Source organism: Corvus kubaryi, unplaced genomic scaffold, assembly GCF_017639235.1.
Source record: "Corvus kubaryi isolate FWS band 111438036 unplaced genomic scaffold, C.kubaryi_AGA036_p1.0 split1-37296, whole genome shotgun sequence".
In the NCBI taxonomy this organism is placed as follows: domain Eukaryota; kingdom Metazoa; phylum Chordata; class Aves; order Passeriformes; family Corvidae; genus Corvus; species Corvus kubaryi.
The window spans coordinates 4,949,790-4,973,920 of NW_024582075.1; the positions used below are offsets into that span (position 1 = coordinate 4,949,790).

Consider the following 24,131-nt stretch of genomic DNA (forward strand, 5'->3'; position numbering starts at 1 on the left):
GCTGATGATTCTTCAAGTAACCGCCCAGGTGCAGAGGGGGTGCACAGCCATCTCTGGACACTACAGCTGGGTGTTGAACAAGATGAGGGAAGAGGCTGAAAGGAGGCACACCCTGTGAGGTGGGATAGTGCTTTTTATCATGCCACAAGTAGCTCAGCTTCCATATTCATCCCTTCTGATGATTGGCTCAACTACACCAAATTAAGAGGCAGCTGTAATGCTGTGTCCCATGATCCACAGTTGTATACCATCTATGTAAAACTCCCCGTTCCAGCGGAGGTACCTGGGCATTCCCACCGAGCCTGAGTGTAGTATTAACCCACTGGACTTTCTGTTTCATGGGCTTCCCCCAGCCCCAACGGATCAAGACTGCGAACATTGCTTCAACCAACAGAAATTGCAACAATCAAATCTCTGGTCCCACAGGGGGTGAATATACACCTTTCTAATCTTATCCTCTCTTTCACTTTCTTTCCCTTGTAAATTTTCTTAAGTGTTAATTTTAATGCTTTTATACTGTTGCATTTCAAACCAAACCTGCTACATTTTCAAATTTGACGAGTACCTTATTCTACCTTTATGTTCTAAAGTTTGCAAGTAGAAGTTTGATATTGAACCTCCCAAGAATTTTGATATTTTTCCCATGCACTGCTCAGAGTAAATCAAACAACCTTTCCCAAGTGGACCAGGACATAACAATGACTTAACAGTTTCCCAGTACTTTGTGTAAGTAACCATTAAGAAGAGTCAAAGCCCTACATTTGTATGGCAATATTGGGATTTGAATATTAGCCTTGCAAGGCAGCCTTCTCATGCACTCTGAGTTTTAAGAAAATTGGGATCCATCTCTGTTTGAAATAAAAGCACAATAAATAGCAAGCACCTGCATGATGCAGGTTGTCTTGATCTCAGCTCAATGCACTCATTTACAACAGCATGACATCTGCTTTGTTTCAATCTGACAGCACCAGAGCTGCAAGTTACACATTAAGTCATCTGGAACTACCTACTTCCATACACATCACCTCTACAAAGCTGAAGTAAAGTTTACACTGTCCCTGAGCAGCCATCATGATTGCCACAGCAACCATACACTGTGGTACATGAATAACAGTGAACAGTAGAGGCAAGAACAAAATATCTATTATTTGCTGCCATGAGCTGGAGGTGGGATTTTACTGTTTTTCTTTTAGCAGGAAACTAATCAAATTGTATCTCTTGCCTCTATGTGGAAATGTGTTCCAGGAATGAATGAATGTGCCCAGAGACCAAGCTCTCTTTGTTCTGCAATTCCTTCTTGTAATGCAGTAGTAGGCAATGACACTATCAGATTGCTTTATGTAGTCACTGAAACTTCAAATATTCAAGGAAACGAATTTAGCAGAAAATGGCCAAACAAACTTCACCAGCACACTTTACTGCTGGAGTTGATGTGCCATTTTTATTACCAAGGTGCTTAGATTGGACCTATTCTGATTCACAGCAATTTCCATTTTCTATTAAATGGATAAAAGATTAGGTTTTTCACTCTCAAAACACTATTTTGGAATAATTAGTTTTATGACAAATGCCTCCCATTGCCACAAGTGTGATTATTTTCAGACACAGACCTTTCTGGCTTGCCAAAGTGGCCTTTCCAAGTGGCCGCCCAATGAAGCTCCACAGACAGACCCACGCAGCTTGCTGGAAAGCACATTCTGGCTTCTGAGAAACTCACGTCATGATTTGTGAAAAAAGCACTCCAGCAATGTGCCAGTCTAAGCTGCTAAATGAAGTGCTCCCAACAGAATAGAGCAGCCTGTATCTGTCAGAAAACTCAGACACCAGAATTACTGTCTTTAAGGGAAAATATTAAGACTAATTTTTTTACTGAGACAGAAGTAAATACTCCTTCGAAAGCTGAAAACAGACTTCTGAGCTATTATCCAACACAATGTGTTTTTCAGGGAGGACCTGAAGTGAAGTCTCCTAGCCTGCTTCTTGACTACTTAGCTTTGGTGAGCCCTCATGCTCCTATTTTAGGAATGTCTTTGCATAAAATTTTAAAAAGAATTATATGTAAATGTGACAATAGAGAATCTCCATAAATAATCTATACAATACTATCCTACCCTTGTAAGCTACAGTTATATGTACACAGACATGTATAGCCTACTTCATTTTAACTAGATTCTTATACCATAGCCCTCATTAAGCGCCTTGGTCCAAATACACTTCTGAACAAAACTCTGATGTTTGTAATGTCAATTCAGATAAGTATACAATTTCATAAAAAATATTCACTGAATTGAGAAGCGAAAATTGCTCTGTCTTACAAATCTAACAAACCTAGATCACTACTCTTCTAGGGCCTCACCTTATCATTCAGCTTGTGTACTTCAGATTTTATTCAACAAAAAATTTAAACTTAATCAAGTAAATGGAACATTACACATAATAATGATGCTTCCTGGGCACACAATTTGGAGACCATTATTTAGGAGTGAAATCCAAAACGTCAGAACTTGAAAAATCTCATGTTCTGAGAAAAGGGGTAATTTTTGCTATGATTATGCTTTTTCCCTGGCTACAACACTTGCGTCAGATTTATATAAGAGAGTCTTTTCACACATTTGAAGCAGGTAGAGAAGGAACAACTATTTCCAAGAAAGCTTTTTGTTCCTTCCATTTGTTACTTGCATTTTATTTTCTTTCTCCTCATCTGTGATTCAGCTGTATTGATGTACTTTACAAGCATATTCCTGCCTGCACCCTGTTTGCACTCAATTATTTAGTGGCACACAGTAATAAGACAAGCCTCTCCTGCATTGTCTACTTTGTTCTCTATCAATTCAGCAGCCACAAAATCAGATAGGCAGGCACAGTGACCACGAACATAGGGAAAATAGCTATGATCAATTTAGCTGCTGCTGAGCTCTCTGAGACAATCTGTTGCATCTTCCTTCTAATTTTTGAGGGGTTGATCAGACAAACGATGGTCAGTTCATCAAGCAGTGTTTTGCCCTATGTACAACCAAGCAGAGGGTCAAGCTTGAGGAAGGACAAGAGCTGGGACAGATGTGGCAATATGAAACATACAGCTTTGTATGAACAGGGAAGTCACCACTCACTCCTGGGAGTACTTCACAGCCCCAAGGTCACCCATTTCCTCTGGTTATGCTGCCTTCAGCACCATGAGCACCACCTCTCTTTTACATACACAGATAAGGTTGTGAGTTTTGCAGGACACTGTTAGACTGGCAACCACACCTCAGACATAAAATCTTTCTAGCATACCAATGTTAGAATTAGCTGAGTACAACTCAGGTACTAGACAGAAGCCACTGTTCTAATGTATTCTCTTTATATATGGTAAAGCTAGTGCTATAAATTCAACTTCAGAATACTTAATTTTGGGCACACCATCTCCTGGCTAATAGCTGTTCATAAGATTAGTAGGTAGAGAATGTCAGTGGTGACGGATGTTGCATATCTGCAAAGAAACTTGTAACAAACACACAGACATGCTTGGAATAAAAATCTTAATGTGAATACTGCAGACAAAATCTTCACAGTTATTTTTCAGTAGCAGGGTTTGTCCAAAGCCTGACAATCTGTTCTGGATTTAGATGTCTGGAATAATCAAGAAATGCATTTTTCTAGTCTAGATAATTCAATCTCTGCCTCTGCTTTCTATCCTTCATTCCTTCTACATTCCTGCCTTTGTGCCCCTCTACTCCTTCCTGTCTCCCTTCCTCCCTCCCTTCCTCACTCTTTTCTTTTATTTTCTATCTAGAAATATATTTTTTATGTCTATATGCAGAACAATGGTCTACAAGTAGGTGTTATTATTATTATTATTACTACTACTACTAATACTAGTACTATTATTATTATTACTACCTTTACCACTAATGCTACAGAAATATCCACAAAATAATTAAAAAGAAAATTCTCTCTGCTAATCACTGATCAGAAATGTTACAGCAAATTCATTTTAGGGAACTTTCATCAGCTTGGAGTTCCCAGAAGCAGTGATATGAACCAAATCCAAATCTTAGAAGAAATATGAAGTTAGAAAATTGAAGCATGTCTGTCCAGTCAATTTGTGACAAATAAAAGTCCACAGAAATGAATCCCAAATTTTTTCAATGTGCTTTTTCTTCAAAAATAGCTCTGCAAAAGCAGCCTCATTTATCTCCCAGAAATTATTGAAAGAACTTGTGTTCTTCAAGAGAATACAAGCACGTATGCAAGGCATAGCCTTGCCACCGCAGAACACGAGCTTCAGAGACAAGCTGCTTTCCTTTCATGTCACATATTTCCATAGTAAGGCAATAGTTCTAGTGATAGTTGTGGAACTCTAAAGCATCTTTATAGTAGACAGGGACAGATACATAATTATGCCTTCTTCTGCCTTCTGTAGTTGAATGAGGTAGAATTTTAATCATGATGCGCCTGAGAATGACTGAAAAGTAGTAATATCCATACCCTACTAGCTGGACTCTATGTGGTCAAAGGAAATGTAGAGGAATTTACAAAAGGGAAGAGATCTGTTGCATTAATCACTTTAAATGCAAAAATACTGAGTAAAGCAAACAAAAGCCAGCATGATATCATTTCAGATTCTGGATCACAGAGATCAGATTTGTGATACCTTCCAACAGGCACATAAAAGACTTGATCAAAACCATGCATAGAACTCAACATACCAGCTCCCTCTTCTTCATGCACTCCATGAGGATAATGAAGAGGTGCTGTGCCTGGGTTCGGGTGTATGTGAAAGTCTTCTGGATGGTAACTAGCAACTGGTCCCTCAAAGACTCGTTGATAAGTCTGAAATGCAAAAATAAAAGATTAAGTAAAAAAACAGACATGAGGGAACATTTTAACTTAATTTCAAATGTTTTCAGGGAAAAAGGTAGAAAAAATAAGAGTCAACAGATCACTGAAGGTTATTTAAGGTGGGTTTCAAGACCAGGAATTGCTGAAACCATCAGAGAAAAATTGAAAAACACTGTTCTAGGAAAACATGTTGGTTGTGCTGAGGTCCCTCATCTACAAAGTTTTTATATCAGTTCCCACATATTGCATGACAGAAGGTCATTCAAACTATCAGCTCTGTGGGATTTCCCAACAAAAACAAGAAACACACTGACAGTCTAAATTTGAGGGAGACCAACACTTCTAAGTGAACTGAAGACTCCTTTCTATCAGTGAGTTAGAAAATTCAACTCACAGTGAATTTTATGAAACTGGGAAGATTTATGTTTTCAGTGGTTTCAATTTTAACTTGAAAATGTTAACAGTATCAACTCGCCCTACTGATGTTACACAGGATCTCGTAAGAAAACAAACACATTTCTCTGTTCCTCACTGCACTCAAAGAAAACATTTTGATTTTGGTCATGTTGATCTTCTAGGAGTTCAAGAGAACCCGTTTTATATTCCTCCTCAGTGCTAAGGTCAGTACTTGCAAAAAGTGGCCCAACAGCAGAAATAAATAGTAACAGTACATGAAATAGTAGTACTTGAACCCTATCTCTTCATAAAAAATAGCCTATTCCACAGGACTTTTCCGGGTGAAAGATTTCTGGTCTCAATGTCAATGTTACAAAATAGTGGGCTCAAATATAGAACATGTATCCTTTGATGCTTCTACACTACAGCAGTTTTCTCACTTAAAAATTGTAACTGACTGTTTCAAATTAGCTAAGTTGGAATATTTTATGGGATAAGTCATCCAGTGGAGTGAAAATCAGGGAATCTTCATGTATCATATTTTAGGCCAGAAGACAAAAAAATACTTATTCCTGCAGCAACTGCAGAGAAATATCAGCAACAGCAGGTATCTAAAAGCCATTGTTAGCCTATGGAAGCTGCTTTGAGAGAACCATGACCGAATCCCTGATTTTTTCATACTGTTGGCTAAAGTTGCTTGTACTTCTCTGCAGTGAAGAGGCATGCAGAATATTCATTACACAACTGAATTTCAAATCCAATTTCATTATCTAGTCCTCATACCCACAGCAACCATGTTGTTAGAAGAGACAACAAATGGAAATGGGAAAGAAGCGTATGGGAGAATACAGAAGATCTGGCATACAGAATTTGATTTTGGCTGTTAAATATTCCTGTTGAATAGTACTTTGGCTTCACAAAGAAGCCTGGAAGGCGTATGTCAATGTGTTTGGATTAAAATGAGTTTACATAGGGTTTTAGACCATGCTGTGTGGTTTTAGACGGCATTGTCTAAAACCCTATGTAAACTCATTTTAATCCAAACACATTGACATATGTTCTTTCTGTGCCTGGCTTCTCCTGCTGTCTTCAACTTTACCACAGACTCCCTTTGAGTGGTGAGTCTACTTCTGCACTTCCTGTTTTCATCTAGGAGCAGTCTGGCCCTAGATGTGCTATCTCCTGGGATACTGGAGAGGCAGCAAGAAGGCATCTACTGCTCATGCTTTAGGCAAGCACTCCTTCCCTGCAGCGTAACCCGCCTGCCTCACAGAAAGGCAGCACATGATGAGCTAAAACTTCCAGCCCTCTTGGTGGATAACAGTGGAGCTGGCAGCAGAGGACTTGCTGTGTGGGAAAGACAACCTGACCTCCTGTACAGGAGCAAGGATGTCACAAGCACATGGAGACATGAAACAAGATGTCAGAGTACAGCTAGAGATGTAGGACTCCATGCTAAAGAGAGACAGCTTGGAAATACTCATAACCTGACAAGCACTAATATACTTTGAGTTGCAGATTTGTAGGTCATATATGATATAAATTCTGATTTTAGGCTCTTGAAAAAAATGTGTTGTAAATTTGCTTTAATCAAATTTAAACAAAATAGTGCCATCCCTGTATTTAAAAGTGGTTCAGAACTATGCAATTTTCCATCAAATGAAGAAAGAAAAAAGAGGCTATTCACAATGAATAAGTTTCCTAAAATCATCAACTGGAGCAGCTAAAAAGATTCATATAAATACCTAATTCCCTTTGTAAATTATATATGAAAGTGAAGTACGTGAAAGAGTATGAAAATTATATGAAAAAATACATGAACTTGGAAGATTCTCAAATCAAAAAAATTTGGAAAAAAATTCCAAAGTTTCTGAAATGTAAACCATCCTGCTTTCTTATAATAATCTGATTTTCCTTAAAAAATGTTAGAATCCAAATCTGAAATTTCATTTTAGAAATTGTCTCTCTTTCAGGCTAACACACAGAAAGCAAGAGAAAGTTGCATTGAGTGAAAGCAGAATTGTGTCCTGAGCAACCATCACTTTTCTTTCTCTAATTAAAGCTCTCAGAAACTGTATATTAGCATACGTTTAAGCAGCATGTAAAGCAAACTTTATGTGAAAAATACAGAACTTAAACCCCAAAAAATAAAGAAGTGCTTCCCTAACTACAGGGTAAAACATCTGTTCAAGTACTGCTGCTCAGAAACTTCCTGTAGTCATAATTTGATTTATGCAGCTATCTAGCCTCACTGAATGTTTTTCTTTAACATCTCCTTGGTCTGCAAATCTACATCAAGCCTGTTCAATACCTTTGTGAGATCAGAACCTTGAAGTGATTGTAATCAGAAACAGAAACAATAATAGCAGTCTTTCTAATAAAGTAACCATAGCTTTGTGTGCACTGAAATCAGTCATATCAAGACTGTACAACTTTTATTCCTTAGGAATCTATACGCGTTAGAAGGTATCAAATCAAAGTTCCCAATTGTGTAACCCAGCTGGGACAAACACAAACTCTTCCATGCCATTAAAGGCTAAATCTATGATGCAGACACCAAATCAAATTTGTGTAAAACCAGTAATTTCAAGAGTACTGTGAGCAAAACAACTGAGACTTGCAGGTGGGGTGATAATTTATCTCCTTTGCAAACACAACCACATTTCTTACACACACACCTTAAATACATGCTTTTTAAAATCACAGATTTCTAGTTTTAGATTCAGGGAAAAAGAGATGGGCCCACTTCACCAGACTGAAACACTACAATTATTACTTCCATCAAAGTCAGCATAGACTGAACAGTGTCAGAAGAAGACCATATTTTTATCATCTTTCTACTAGGCTTCAGTTCTAAAACTATTTTGCAACGTGTCAGTAAAATCCTGCTTGGGGCATTTTGATGGCATGATTTCCTGAATTCCACTTTTCCATGGAAAAAATATTGCTCCTGCCTAAACAAAATGTACTACAAAACAACAGTTTAGCCTGTTCTTTTTTTTCCTTCCTCATGTGGTTTGAAACTGTTCTTTCATTCCCTAAATACGTTAAGACATGCCCATTTTCCTACCAGTCCAGGTGTATTCAGCTTTTTTTTTCTTTCCCAGAGGTTCTGGATTGCTGATGGAATTTAGGTATCTAATGTCAATAATCTGTCATCTAAAGTAGAAAAATACACATTTACATTTATTTCCAGAACAAAAATTTACTCATAACTGTTTCCTAAGAGTGTGTGGGTTTGTTTTGTTTGCCTGTTTTCAGAAGATGCCAACCTTAGTTTTTATACATCAGATTATCAGAACTGAACTGTATGGCATTACAGAAAAGGCAGGATCTTGAACTTTAAGAAAAAAAACCTTGCACAGGCTCAAGAAGTTTGTCAATAGGACCCCCTGGGAAGCTGCTCTCTGGGCAGCAAAACTGCCCTGGGAAATTGCCTTCAAGAAGCTGAACAGAGCTGGCAGATCTTTAAGGACACTTTCCATAAAGCACAAGAATGAGCCATCCCCAGGTGAAAGAAACAGGGCAAAAAAGGCGAGAGACCATCATAGATGAGTGGAGACCTGCTGGTTAAATAAAAAAACCCCAGAAAATGCACCATCAGTTAGATTAGATATAAAGAAAAACATGTTTACAATGAGGATGATAAAACAGTGAAAGAGGTGTCCCAGAGAGCTGGTAGGTGCCCCATCCCTGGCAACGTTCACGACTAGGTCAGAGAGGGCTCTGAACAATCTGATCTACTTGAAGATGAACCTGCCCAGGGCAGGGGCATTGGATTAGATGACCTCTAAAGATGCCTTCCAATCAAAACTATTCTGTAGTCCTATGATTCATTGTTTAGGATCAATCAGGAAAGGCCACTTCAAAAACCTGAACTCACAAAGAATAAAAGGCAACAATCTGTTTCTGTCCAAGATATACTGGATGATTAAAAAGTGAAGCAAAACTTTTTTCATTGCTTTGACTGATGCAGAAGACAGATGACAACATTTTGGCCTACTCCCTTCTCAGAAATTATGTTTTTTTTAAGCTATACTTAATAATTGAGGACATAAGAGACATTTCACTTAATCTTTCAAACTCATGGCATATGATTTTGTAGTGATCATTGGAGAAAGATCTGGCCTATAGTCCACCACCTAACTTGTTTAGCTTTCTTTTTCTCCGAAGATTTTTAGTACTGGAATCATACAATGTACTAGAGAGTTACAAAGATTATGCTCTAGCTCACTTTCAAAATGCAACTTCATCATAGATTTTTTAAAATGTCTTTAAATAATATACTTCACTCAATGAATTGCACATAATCAAACTTTTCATTTGTGAAGTATTTTTTTTCCCAGGATAAAGTAAAAATATCCATAAAATATCAGTGGGATATGAAAACTATTCCCTGCCCTTCTTTATAGGAAGCTTAGAGGATTTTTTGTTTTAATTATGATTTGTACTCTAGACAATCATACCATATGTAAGAAACATGACCAGAGTCTCTGCTCATATTTTCTTCCACTGGAATTACAAAAAAGATACAGTTGTGTAACTTTGTGGGACTGGCTGAATTTCTTACACATTTTCAAATCCACACATTTTGCATATCATTTTTATGAGAGGAGACAGAAAATAAATGTAATTATTCCTTCATTGTATTCAAACAGGGGTGATTTCTGTGTGCTTTTATGAGGAATCAGCTTCACTGCAGACCTTCACTGGTAGTTGTTCTACATCACTTTTCCCTGACTACAGTTTACTGAAAGGTTGTTCCCCCACCAAAAGAGAGAGGACTATGTCAACCCTCCCATGGTGCACAAATTGATTTTCTTCTGTCCAGATTTTGATTTGCAAAGTACTTTGTTACAAGAGAAAAGTAATGATATGAATTTATGCAATGTGAAAATAATTTTACAAATTAATTCAAGAGTGATTTGGATCCATGATCCCCTATGATGGGGGGACACCATGGGGGATGCCGAAGAACCATATCACTCTTACATTATGATCCCTTTTGCTCAAAGTGAAAAATTCCTGTATTTTGCCTATTAGTAAAAAGAGATTTAAATAATATTCTTCATATTTGAAGCCTAAAAACTATGCCACAGTGAATCCGGAGAAAGATCAATCCAAAGGCAGTCCTCAATGATTCTCATATGAGGATGCTCATTTACAGCACAGAGAATGTTTGATATTTCCTTGTGAACATTAGGCAAGAAGTACATTTTTATGGCATTATATTGAGCTCTTAAGGGTCTCATGCTTGCAGGAGTAGAACTGATAGAGTAGTTAATGAGCTACAAATTCAACTTGGAGACTACATTCAAATACTGCAAGTAATTTCTCATTCTGTAAGGAAATATTTTTCTAAGAAGTGACATAATTTTAACCTAGTGTTTCATTTTTCTTATTTTAATTCAGTATTTAATAATGAAATAAAAGCCTCTGAGCATTAAAAGCTTCAAAATATTCCTATACAGATGCACTTTGCAGTTGTTTTACTTTCAGCTTTTGCTTTTATGTAAGTCAATGAAATGAAAAGGCATCCATTCTCGAATATACAGTCCAAAATACTCCCGCTGTATGTGGAGGAGAGTTACTACCAACAAAGATATTCACTTAGGGCTTAGTAAGTACTAAATTCACATATTTTTGATTATCTTATGCTCTCACCCCTCGATGCTGTTCATTGTATTTTCAAGTAAAAGAAAAAATAAGTGCTTCAGATCCTGGAAAACCTGACCTTTAAATCAAGGCCAATAGTGAAAAGCAGCCAAATGATTCTTCCAATTTACCACATGGGGAACGTTGCATTTAAGATGCGTTCTTATTTAAGCTGTACTGTGGACATAGCTTGTTTGTCATTAAAATGTAAAAGGTACCAGGAATTTACTCAGCTCTACTAAATTACTTCTGAGAATTTTATTTACTTGTACTGAAATGTAGCCACCTATTGCATTCCTAAAACTTTGTTCCAGACTTTTCCAGACCAAGGCAAAATGTAGTCCCTGATATTAAAGTCATAATAAACTTAAATTCACCCCCAGTGTTAGTTCTGCATACCTGATATTCATAATGCTGAAACCTCAGCTCAGTGGACAACTCCACGTGTGCCTTACCTCCCTTCAAAACGTCAATGAGAGAGATGAGAAAATGAGACCTCAAAACTGATTTGCCCCTAAAGTCTTTTTTTCCTTCGAGATGTGCTTCACCATTCCTTCTGAAGTGCTCATGGTACCTCACAGAGCTGCTGGCGGCACCTCCCGTGAGGCAGCGCGGGCACAGCTCTGGGACGTGCTGGCAGCCTCCTCCACTGAGGCTGCGCTCACAGTGAAAATGTCTGCCCAAAGACTGTCCTAGGGGAGTGGAATGTCTGCCTCGTCATGAGGAAAGCCTACAATTAGGCCTTAAAAAGGCAGATTGAAGCATGTCTCCTGTCTTTTCAAAGATGCAGAGGCACTGGCATTGTAAAGGGGTACCGCACCTTCCTTAATATAAGAAATCATTCATTTTTCTGCTATATGGAATGTTTTAGGAAGAATAAACAACAAGGAAGGAAGGCTGGCACATCACGATTCTTTGAAACCCAATACAAAAGGACCTACTGGGCAGATAGGTGATTGTTCAACCGCTAAAGGGTTTCTTTAAATTGATGGATCGGCACAACAGTGATCAAAACTCAAGCAGAGAGATGTATTTGTTCTCCTACATCTCCAGACATAGTTATTTTCCCCATGGAAACAAACTTCCAAATTGACTTAAAAACACACAGAGCTCAGAGCAGTGCTTAGTAGACATATGCACACATTCTTATGTGTAGAAAATTAATCCTTGTTGGGCTGCCATGAGTAAGAATTTGAGGCTGTGTAAAACCAGCATAATAATATAAACATGCAAGTGAGTTTCTTTCTGCCATTAATGATGTAAGTGTTGAATTATTTAAATCAGGTACCCAGTCCATAGCAGTTGAAAGATACGCTGTGTCTCAGAGAACACCCTACTTCTGGTCAGCAGCCAGAATTAAAATAGATTTTTGACTTGATAGTCTGATTACACAGTGGACTACAGAATTAAAGTTTGCATGCAATTTAGATTTATTACCTTGATTTAGAGTTTAATAGACACAGCTTTGTATAACCTACTTAGATTCTATCCAAAAGAAAAAGCTACTATCTGAATTCAGTTAACGTGGCAATTATTTGGTATTCTCCTCATGGTGCTAACCACTATTCAAGCACAGGTTAAAGAGGGGAAAAAAGGATCAAATTTGTACCTGAAGTCTAATGTATTTGGATAAAATATTTTTTTGAATATAAATTATATAGGTGTTTTACTTCTGGTATTATTAAAAATATCACTGCATGCCAGACTGATGTTTTCTGAAGCAGGATGAACACAGAGATTTCCACTAGCTAGTTTAACGAATTTCATCATTTGTGCATTCTATTTAGAGCAAGGTGAACAGAAAAAATGAAAAATTTTGTTGGTTGATAATGTTGCAGGACACAATCTGGAATGGGACCCCCACAATAAGAAGACCCTTAGTGAGACAGAATAATACCTTTCACAAAACCAGGTATGAGAGTGTCAGGTAAGAAATTGCTTGTTCTGCCTCTATTGATACTATAACTTGCCTTTTTTACAGGCAGGAGTTCGTGATGAAGAAATAGAATCACAGCATCATAAAATCACAGAACCATAGAATGGTCTGGGTTGGAAGAGATCCTTAAACATCATCTAACTCCAACATCCCTGCCATGGGCAGGGACACATTTAACTGAACCAGGTTACTCACAGCTCCATCCAACATGGCCAGGAACAATTCCAGGGATGGAGCACCCCGAACTTCTCTGGGCAGCCTGTGCCAGTGCCTCAAGACACTCACTTTAAAGAATATCTTCCTTATGCCCAGTCTAAAGCTACCCTCTTTCAGTTTAAAATCATTGCCCCTTGTCCTGTCACTACAGGTCCTTGTAAAAATTCTTTCATAGAAGTCCCCTTTATATATTGAAATAAATTAATTCATTCTCTTGCTGTATTTTTTTTTGTGATGACAGCAGAACACAGACAAAGTAGACATACATAGCAAATAAATGAATAAAGCATATTTGAGTAAGGTTACATGAAGTGCATTATCAGTGAGGTCACTGAAAACAGAGAAACAACTTCTCAAAGATTCAATGAGACCTGACACATCCATACCTATCACAGAAGCAGTTCTGGACTAAGCATGAACCTGAATATAAAATGGATTTAAGTATTTGTGGAAAACGATCTTTTTCCCAGTAGGAGTTTTAGGTTGAGTGAGTTCATGATCACACTTATTTCTAAAACACATAATAGTGCTTGGTCTAGAGCTCAGTATTTACAAATTTATATTTTATTATTTGCTTATTGTATGTGTTAATAGATATACCCCCTCACATTCTAACACACACAAAAATGAGTCCCCAGGGAATCCCAACTGGAAGATTACTGCAGCTACTTGCAGCTGTAACAAAGCATGTAAGCATGAAACAGCTCTTAGTTATGAGAATCTGTGGGATTTTTGCTTCTGCTTTTATGTTTTGTTCCAAAATTATTAAATCTACTCTTCATTTGTTATTTTCTACTCTGGGCATCAGACTGAGTTCTGCTCTGGGAACTTCTGAGAGGACAAAGTCCACTATCATTGCCGAACACCTGGAAACACTCCGAGGGTGCTTGTGGTTGTCAGGTAAGGATCAGGTTAGGGCAGCCACAAGGCTGTGGACCAAGAAAGCTCCAGCATTTTCTAATGGAGATACTGCTACCCTTGATCTAGGGTGCTCAATCTAGGCTGCCCTTGATCTGGCCTTACTTGCAACTGATCCCTTATGAGGCAGGGACAAGACCTTGTTAACTGGTGCCTGGAAAAGGCCTATCCCAGAACCAGACCAAGAGTACAGCCAAGCTTGTGCAGCAGATTCTGCAAGAGGATGCAAAGAAGGGGTCCTCACCTTAATTTGTTCCACCAAAAATAGTCTTAGGTATGGTGGTGACACGCTAGAGAGTAATTTTCCCCAGGGCTGGAGGAGCTGCCCTTCTCAGAGCAGAGGCTTTGATGCACATGGAGTTTTCAGTAGTGGATGCAGCTCTTCAAGTCATAGGCTGCAGTGCTCAATTCTTGATGCTAGGAGAGATAGCCTTTTTTCCTGTAGGTCTGTGGTCTTGGAGGAGCTCCACCATCAAGCACAGAATTACGTACTTGGTGAAAACAAGAGTGTTGTTGGAGATAGCCCAATAAGATGAGTGCTATCCTTAGTTTTTCCCAGATTAGAGCAATATTGTGGTAAATTCCACAAAAACTTGAGTGGATGAGTCAGACTTATGTGCACAGGCCCTCATCCTTATAGAGAATTTTAACCACTGTGATACCTACTGGAGGGACAACACAGTAGGGCATAAGCAATCCTGGAGGTTCCTGAAGTGCACTAAGAAGAACTTCCAGATTCAAATAATAGAGCAGCCAATGAGGAGAGATGCTGTGCTGGACCTCATAGCAGCAAAGAGGGGCTCTGTTGGGATGTAAAGGTCAAAGGCAACCTTGGCTGAGTGACCATGAGCTGCTGGAGTTCCAGATTTTGAGAGGAGGAAGAGGGCAAAAAACAAGTCCCAAGATCCTGGCCTTGAGATGAACAGACTTTAGCCTCTTTGCGAATCTGCTTCAAAGGGTCTCACAATATGACCAGAGGGAAGAATGGCGCAAGAAAGCTGGTTAATATTCCGGAATCGCCTCCTCCAAGTTCAGTTAATGGGGCAGGGAACCTGGTGACATAGGAAATGGAAAAAGATTAAGTACTAAGTGTCTTCTTCAGTCTCAGGCCACAGACACTTGGAGGAAAGTCTGGAGGAAGGAAGTGGAAGATGGTAAGATCACAAGTTCATGGATCCTGACAGTGCGTACTCACAAGTGCTGTGGGAGCTGACTGATGTCATTGCAAAGTCATAATCTTTGAACAATCAGGACAACTGGAAGAAATGTTTGTGGACTGGAGAAAAGCAATGGTCACTCCTGTCTTACGGAAGAGCAAGAAAGAGGATCCAGGGAACTACAGGCTTGTCAGCTTCTCCTTGAGCCCCTGTGGGGCTGTGATGCACCATTTATTCCAGTCACACGAAGGAGATGAAGATGATCAGGGGTAGCCATGCTTGACAACCTGACCACCTTCTTTGATGAGATGATAGGATTGGTAGATAAGGGGCAAGGAGTGCATATTCCTCCTGTAGACCTCTCTAAGGCCTTTGACACTGTCTCCCGTAAGACCCTCACAGACAAGCTGATGAAGTATGGGCTGGAGGAGGAGACAGTGAGGTGAACTGAGAACTGGGTGAATAGCTGGGCCCAGAGGTTTGTGATCAGCTGAAGGTCAGTAACCTGTGATGTATTTCAGGGTCCTGCTGCCCTCTGGCATATCACAGGCTGGAGAAATGAGCTGGCAGGAAGCTCATTAAGTTCAGCAGTGGGAAATGCAAAGTCCTGCACCTCAGGAGGAACAACCCCATGTACCAGTACATGCTAAAGGCATCCCAAGAGGAAAGATGCTTTCAGAAAAGGACCCCCCAGCTTGAACATGAGCCAGGAATGTGCCATTGGAACAACAAAGGCCAGGTATCCTGGCCTGCATTAGAAGGAGTGCTGCCAGTAGGTCAAAGCAGGTGTTCCTCTCTCCTTAGCACTTTAGACGACATATCTGGAGTCATGTGCCTGATTCTGGGCTCCCCAGTACAAAAGAGGGATGCACATACTGGAGAGTGTCCAGCAAAGGGCCACTAAGATGATGAAGGGGCTGGATCACCTCATACATGAGGAAAGGCCAAGGGAGTTGGGAGTGTCCAGCCTGAAGTAGAGAAAGCTCAGACATGACATTGTCTATATATATATGTGTGTGTGTGTGTGTGTGTGTGTGTGTATATGTATATAAACACAAAAGGGGAGGGTGAAAGGAAGACATGGACTGTTTTCAGTAGTGTCAGGTTAAAATATCAGAGACAATATGCACAAACTCAAACATGTGAGGTTCCTTCTGAACACCAGGAAATACCAATTTTTTTTTTTTTTTAACTGTGTGGATAATTGAGCACTAGCACAGTTCACCCAGAGAGGCTGTGGAGTGTCAGACCTTGGAGACATTCAAAAGCCATCTGGACATGGCCCTGGGCAACAGGCTCTATCTATGTGGCCCTGCCTGAGCAGGGAGGGTTGGACCCGAGGACAGCCAGAGGCCCTGCCCAACCTCAGCCATTTTGTGACTCTATGCTTGTTTATTTATTTAATTTTTTTTTAATCTTTGAGGGCAGGGAGGGGCACAGTAGAAGAACAAAGTATATTAAGGATTTGGTCATTCAGTAATATTCACTTTGGAACCTACAGAGCATGCTTACAGCCTGATTCAACAAAAGCACAGCTGAGTCTTCTGTAATAAAAACTAAACAGTACTTTTGCCTCACCTTGAGTCTGCAAAGAAAGGGACAGAGCAAAATACAGAGCAATGCATAAGCAGTAGTGTCAATACAGACAGGTGTGCAGGAACAGGCTCAATAGGCAGGGCAAATATAAACTAGCTTATGTGAACATGTAGGCTAAATGGAACTTGAAGGCAGCAGTACTCTATGTATCTGCAAGGTGGTGAAAATAACTCCCCTTGCCCTTGGACTGAATCCTTTGGCCCATAAGTGCAAGATACCATACTTGTACTTGTCAACTGTATGGTACAGTTCCTACACCTGTTTTATTCTGTAGACTTTCTGTAGTGGTTCTTCAAGGCTTGTTTTGTTTTGTTCTGAATACCTTCAATATTTCACCCATATCAATGATGGAAACAGCCATGTGAGGTAGGTGTTGCTTTTGCACAATATTGTTAGTAATTTCCTGTGCTCTACTTTATCACTGAATTGAACCCGTGGATAGGGAAGGAACACACACTATGAAATGACTTACCCTCCTTCTTCCGAGTATTTGTGACCAAAGGCAAGGATGTCAGATGCTCGGCCACTGCCATCGCATATCACAACAGGAACGGGAGGAGTGTCTCGCAAGTACTCCAGAACAATGGAGATGACATTGGGACCTCCTTCCACAATAAGGGCCACCACTGGAACCCCTTGGCCAATTCCTGGAGCAAAAGAAAGAAAGAAACAAACCAAACCCAACGAAAACAACACAAAACAAAACAGCCAACCAACCAAATAAACCACACACACACAAAACAAATAAATTAAAAAATGCAACAAAAAAGAAACAAAAAATGCAAAGCCATCAAGGCAAACAAAACATAACAGAAGACAGAAGAAAAAAATATCAGACTGAAATAACTGCATTATGACTGTACAATGTTACGTTAGAGAAAATGCATTCCGAGAATCAGATATTTTAAGGACAGATGGGACCAGTGTAGTCATCTCATCAGTTCCACCGCATAAACCAGTATTTTCTAGGATTATCTTCTGTTTTAAATACAATAGTTATGTTTAAATAGATGATGATTTTTTTTCTTTTAAAGATCAAGTCTTGTTTTGAAATCATGAAGAAGTTACTGCATTTCTTCCTAACATGTTCATAATCAAGACTCTATTCTTGCTTGTAGTCTAGGTTTTGTATGATGTCAGTTTCCCTTCTTTGGGTCTTCCAAAAGTTTTGCTTGCTGTTTCAAAATCACCTCTATGGTATTTTTCCTGCTGTATTGGAGGTTGCAGCTAGGTAGCCCTTTAACCTTCTCTTAATAAACTAAACACTTTCTGTTACAAGTTAGTACTAGTTTTTCAGTTCTAGTCAGCCTCACAGTTTCTCTCTGAATTCTCTCCAATCTACAGCATATTTGTTGATTTGCAGACCCCATACTGGGAACATTGCTCCAAAGAGAGCTGAACTAGTGCTTAACCAAACGAGAGGAATCTTCATTTTAAGCAGTTTCAATGTAATTTCATGGGAACCCTCTGCAAATTTGCAGCACAGACTGCCAGGAAAGTTGTGTGGATTTAGAGAAAGGCAATCTGACACCAGGCTGGTGTTAACACAGCTGAAGAAGTTTTTCTGGTATTCACTTCTTGACCAATTGAGACTGGGGACATTCAAAAGGACTCAAGCAATAGAAGGAGCTGAAAATTTTCTATTAGCATTTTTTTCCTGACTTTTTTTTTTCTTTTAAAATAACTTTTTCTAAGAAAACCTATATGCATTCTGCACAAAATTCTGACATTTCATGGGAAAATGAAAATAAAAAGATTGTCCTACGCTGTTAACAGCTGGGTTGGAAAAAGTTGCAGAAAGCCAACAGTAACAACTGTTAATATGTCTGCTCAAGTTTTCATTTGGAGAGAGTTCAATTCCCAGAAGCAAAGGTAAGCCTGTGAGGCTGGAATATTAAATCTGGTTAGACCCCCTAGAAATATTAATAGATCAAATGATTTTCAATAATTTTAAGGACTTGAATTACTGACAAAAACGAGATGAACTATTCTTTAAGAAAGAAAGAAAGAAAGAAAGAAACCTAGTTCATATATTTAAGAGGAAAATACTCTTAACACTTCCTGAACCATTTTGTAAGCAAACATCATGTTTCCTGAAGTAATTCTCAGCATACCTTGTTATGCCTCTATCTACTGTTAGTTTTTGGCTTTTCTGTCGTATACCTTAAGTAAAATGTGTGGTGTTTATTTATGTTAAGAAAACTACAGGCAGAATTATAAGATGTAGGCTAGTGAAAGAGCATAAGGAGGGTGGAATATAAGAAGGTGATCAACAGAACGATTTGCACAGAGCTCAAGGGTTAATTTTTTCTAATAACATTAAGGACTTCCCTGAATTGCTGCTCTACTCAATCTAGACACCTGCTAATAAAATAATATTAAGAAGTATTCTTAGTCATGTCTGGATGGGTATGGATGACATTGAGGATTAATAGAAAATGAGGAAGTTCACAATCTGAGATGGAAAGTCATTTACTTGGTGTTTAATAAATCCTTCTGTAAACTGGGAACTCATTAGGAGGAAATACTAGAAAAGCTGATGACAAGAGAACTGTCTTTGGTATAGCAAGACCACTAGGAAAAGTTACGATCCTGGAATACACACAGCAAAATATTTTCAGTAGGAAACAGGGGCAATTCAGTGCCATTATGCAAGCCACTCAGGAAATTCCATGCAAAATGCTATCTGTACCTATGCTCAGCCTTGTTCAGAAAGAACAAACTGGAATGAATGGAGGAAAAAGCCAAAAGGAGTGTATGGGGAATAAAAACTTCACCTTATGAGACAAGATTCAGTGAGTTTGGGTCATCTTCCTTAGAAAATTAGAGGGGCAAAGACACCATGACTGAATACTGCCATGACATACAGCCATTAGAAGTTAACAGTTTTAGATGGATCTCAGAAGATTCCTGGTTATCAGAGGAGTGAAGTCTTTACAGCCCTCTTGTAAGACTAAAAGAGAAAGCTTTTTGTATTGAAATGATGCTCTGATGCTCACTAATCATAACAGCTGCAGTTGCCTTATGTATCTCAAAGTGCTCCTGAAGCAGGTTCTGTCCTTCTGTTGGAAGTCTGTTCATTTCCTGCGTCTTCTACTTGATATGGATCAGCTAAATAATTCTAATAATATAAGTGATTATGGTTAGTCTAAGCAGCTGAACTATTTTTGCCTTTTTGGGCCATTTGAAAACATATCTACAATTCCTCTTGCAACCTTTGATTTTCCTTTCAAAATTTTTTTAAACTTTTTATTATTATTATTATTTTTTTTAAATTTAAGCTGTTACAGTCACAAGAGTTGCCTGGAATACAAAAGTTCTCTGCAAGTGTTCCAGTTGTGTTTCACTGTGGTTGATCAGGTGGCAGTTTTTCTGTTCTTTAGAAACATATTCAGCATGAAAACAATCCTTTAATTCAAGGCTAGTAAAATAAAAGGACTTTTCTCCAATTCAGACTTCAATGAAACTTTGTAGCTTTAAGTTAAAAAAACCTCCAAACTCATGGTAACCTTGGTTTATCATACACATTAAGTTCCCAATCGAAGTTCAAATCTTTTAGCATTCTTGTACATTTCTCTGTGAAATAGAAAAGGTATAAAAACAAACTTGATATCTATATCTCATTTTCCTTTGGGAAATTCTCTCTGAGTTTCAGCAAATAGATGATTTTTTATTTTAATCTTCATTGTTCACTGTAAATAATTTTGGTTTTGAAAAAACTATTGTTTCTTTAGTTTGGAGGGCAAATTATTCCAGTTAATTTCTGAAATTAGAAATAATATTTAAAATTAGTTAATAATACTTTACTGATATTTCTTCAAAGTATAACCATTTCTGTCTTTCAGGAAAGTTCTCCAGACTATAGCTGTCTGAATCCTAATGTTATGAACTTCCACAGATTTATGATAATTAATTTCTGAGCAGTGATGGTATCCACAGCACGAAAGAAAGTCAATAGACACAGTGAAAAAACAAAAAATTATGCCTGCTTGAGTACCTCAGAATTTCAAAATATGGGTTAGTGGGAATTACCACATCCTCAGCTTTCTGTGATGCTCCCAATCATATTTAAATTAGTTATGACATTATATTCATTTTGGAAAAAATACTTAGCTACTTATACCAAGAATGTCTGCAGCTCAATAACTCTCAGCCAAAATGCAAAGTAGATCTGAATTAAACTTTTAGATGTCTTGATACTAAAAATTCCTGGATGCTTCCCTGCTGCTACATATTAGGAATTTAGAAATGAATGTAGAGGGTCTGCAGGAAAATTTCAGTGCATCTGAAGACACTGACTGACTATATGAACACTGCATTTACAACTATGTTGAATATAGGAAATTGAGAACTGACTGTGCTTTGCCTTAATGTAACAGTGGGACAATTCGGAGAATGTTGGGATATGATGCCAGCAAGACAGAACCTCTGACTTTGAAAAAAAGCTGATGGACCTCTCTTTAACTGCTAATCAAATGCGTTTCCTACTAAATCTCCTCAGAAATAAAATCATCAGAAATGATCTGTAAGAGTTCTATTTCAGCTTGTGCATGCACAGTAGATGATAGTCTGCAAAGAAGGGGCTGGCAGTGCCTGATAGATCCACAGGGAGCCTTTGGTTTCAGACACTTCATTTGGAAAGATAATGTCAGGCTGTGAGGTGAGGTCCTAAATGTGAAGGTAATACATTCCTTACAATGTCAAGGACATCATCACAAAAAGAGCTTCTTGCTCGAGTTGAGATTGTCAGAAAGGAGGCAGCACCAAAACAAAACCTTGCTGATATAAAACTGGACTACAGTACCGGACCTGCTGTCTCCTAGCACACATCTGGAAGGTGGGAACTTTATGCCAAGCACTAAAATGGACACTCCAATAAATCAACAAGGAAGAAGTTTTCCCTTCATGTGTTTTTGTGGAATTTACCACAAAATTGCCCTAATCTGGGCAAAACTAAGGATAGGACTCATCTTTTTTGGCTATCTTCAACAACACAGTTGTTTTCACTAAGTAAGTACTGTAAAAGTATGCAACCTTAAAAATTGTGTGTTTCACATTTTATTAACTGGAAAGAGAGTAGCATTAATGCACTCCACTGAAATACTGCCCAATATAAGACTGCAGGGAAACTTTTTTGGTACAGGGCAATGCAGTGTTATCAGGAAAGACTCTCTGTCACTTGGTGATGTCTCCCAAACAGAGAAGAAAGTACAATTCATTTTCACATATATGGGTATATTTTTCTGTTTCCTAGAAGGCATTAAATGACATGTTACTCTGCTTTTTTTTTAATACCCTTTGTAGGGAAACCTTTTAAGTTCAGGTGAATTATTTTTAAATGTCTGAAAAATTATGGACATCTGAGAGTTACATGGAGGATTTATTTTTAAATTTATTTAATTCACTGTTTTTTCAGCATTTCTAGATGAGTTTTGGTTTCAAAAAATCTTTCCTCCTTTTCCTTTTGGAAGATGGAGAAAAGTCTTGTTAGCAGTATATCTGTGGACTTGAAAATGGCTGTGAATAACTATTGTGTTATAATTGTGATATTTAGCTAACTGTACTTATATTTCAAGATGATAAATATCTGATTGCAAAATCAAGGGTCTTCCAACTTAAGAGTGGTCTCTGCATTTTTATTCTGTGTTATTAAAAATAGTTTGTTAAGTAGAAAGGGGATGTTTTTCCCTCAGATTTTCAAAGAAATATTTAGTTTGTATTTAATAGCAGGTATGTCTGAAACATCTCATACTAACTGGCATATTACTATTTAATAAGCTCTTCAATTCACATACTGAATTCTTAATATTCAAAACTAAAGGTAGCCTGTCATGACTGCATTAATAGAATACAGAAAAAAAGTTATTATTTTCACTCAATATAATGATTCATGCAAAAAAAAGAAGGAGTACCAAAGACCTGAGGCTCATCAGTATTCCTAATTCCTAAGAACTTGTATTTTGAGTATTTCAGTAAGTACGGATTTTTGCAGGGTAGATTAGACTGCTTAGTGTTTCACAGTGTCAGGTATTGTGGATACTGCTGGTGAAATTAGACAGCAATATTGTCTAAAAGATTTATGTGGTCAACTTAAAGCTTCATTACTGTGTTATTGCCTTTGTGGTCAGCAGCTGAGCCAGTGAGACTTTCCAACAATTCTGATTCCAGGAAGGTATGTACACATCAGAACATTTTTCTCAATGTGCAGCAAATAGCACTTGTAGGCCTTCATGCTGTTATAAAAAAAAAATAACATAATTTCCCCCTTGACACAGCAGTAATGCATAAATACGTGAATTAAAATAATAAAGTAGAAGAAATGAGTAAATTTGGAAATGGAAGGAAGGAAAGCTGCATAATGTCTGTGTTGTGTGAAAAGGCACTAAAAAATATCTGCCATGCTTTGCAGAAGCTCTACTTAGTTTTCCCTGTTCTTGGAAAAACATGAATATTTTATATTGTGTGAGTATATTTATAAATAATGTATAACTGCCTTATAAATTATTACTAATTCTTTTAGTGAAGAGCTAAGTATGAGTTACCCACGTTCTTATAGACCAACAAGTGAATAAAATACCTCATTTACTACAAAATGCATTTACTACTCATGTTTTTAAGCATGCTTATAAGAGTAACTGGGATATATCGCTATGTTGTATACTATCTGTAAGTTCAGCCCTGAGTTCAGTCAAATAAAACAGAGGCTCTAGTTGACTACCCCTGACAGAAATGTCTCTAATTTCAGTATCTTAACACTGGGTGGTGGTAGGCACATCTGAGCTGATTTCCTGCAGGCCACCTTTGCTCCTCCATTGGGGTCAGATATGTTGGTGTGAGTTGCCCTATATTAATTTCCTTTTTCTACCTGGAAATTTTGACTGGAGAGTTTCATAATTATTTGGATTTGTTTGGGATGCTGGGGCCTCTGTCTGTCCTGCTGGAGGAGTTGCTGCACAGAGCTAGCACAGGAGTGGCGTACAGCTGGGAGCCTGTGTCACACCTCATGCACAATGTGCAGCTGTACAGCAAGATCTCCAGAAGCTGGAGGCAATGGAGGAACGTTGGGCTTAAGGTACACATAAGACAGAATCACTGTGTACATACTGAGAGAGCCCAAACTGTCCCAGAGAAGGGGCAGAATAAGCCTGCACAAACCTTCACAGGATGCACATGCAGACAACCTGACAGCTCAATGTCTTTTCCTAACAAGGCACACACTGATCACCTGTGCAATGTAGAAACAGGATTCTCAGCCTTCCTAGAAAACTGAGCCTACCCTAGGCAAGTGCAGGGATGTAAGAGGCATCACTGAGCTGGAAGGGCTCATCAGGTCTTCAGGAAAGCAGGTATATTGCATGAGCAAGGATCCTCCAAAGTTTTGCACAGGCCTACGGTCCACAGATTGCTAAATCTTCCTGCACCCAGATGTACTG

General features: G+C 38.4%; 1 protein-coding gene across 7 annotated transcripts in view; it reads right to left on the reverse strand.

Moving 5' to 3' along the window:
- Positions 1-24,131, reverse strand: part of TRPM3 (transient receptor potential cation channel subfamily M member 3) — a 397,273-nt gene that overhangs the window by 86,303 nt on the left and 286,839 nt on the right. For all 7 annotated transcript variants that reach the window (XM_042013148.1, XM_042013144.1, XM_042013147.1 and 4 more), the window contains exons 7-8: positions 17,171-17,345; positions 4,692-4,815 (exon numbers count right to left, since the gene is read on the reverse strand). In XM_042013148.1, coding sequence (XP_041869082.1) covers positions 4,692-4,815; positions 17,171-17,345 — 299 coding nt within the window. The remainder of the gene's footprint in view (positions 1-4,691; positions 4,816-17,170; positions 17,346-24,131) is intronic.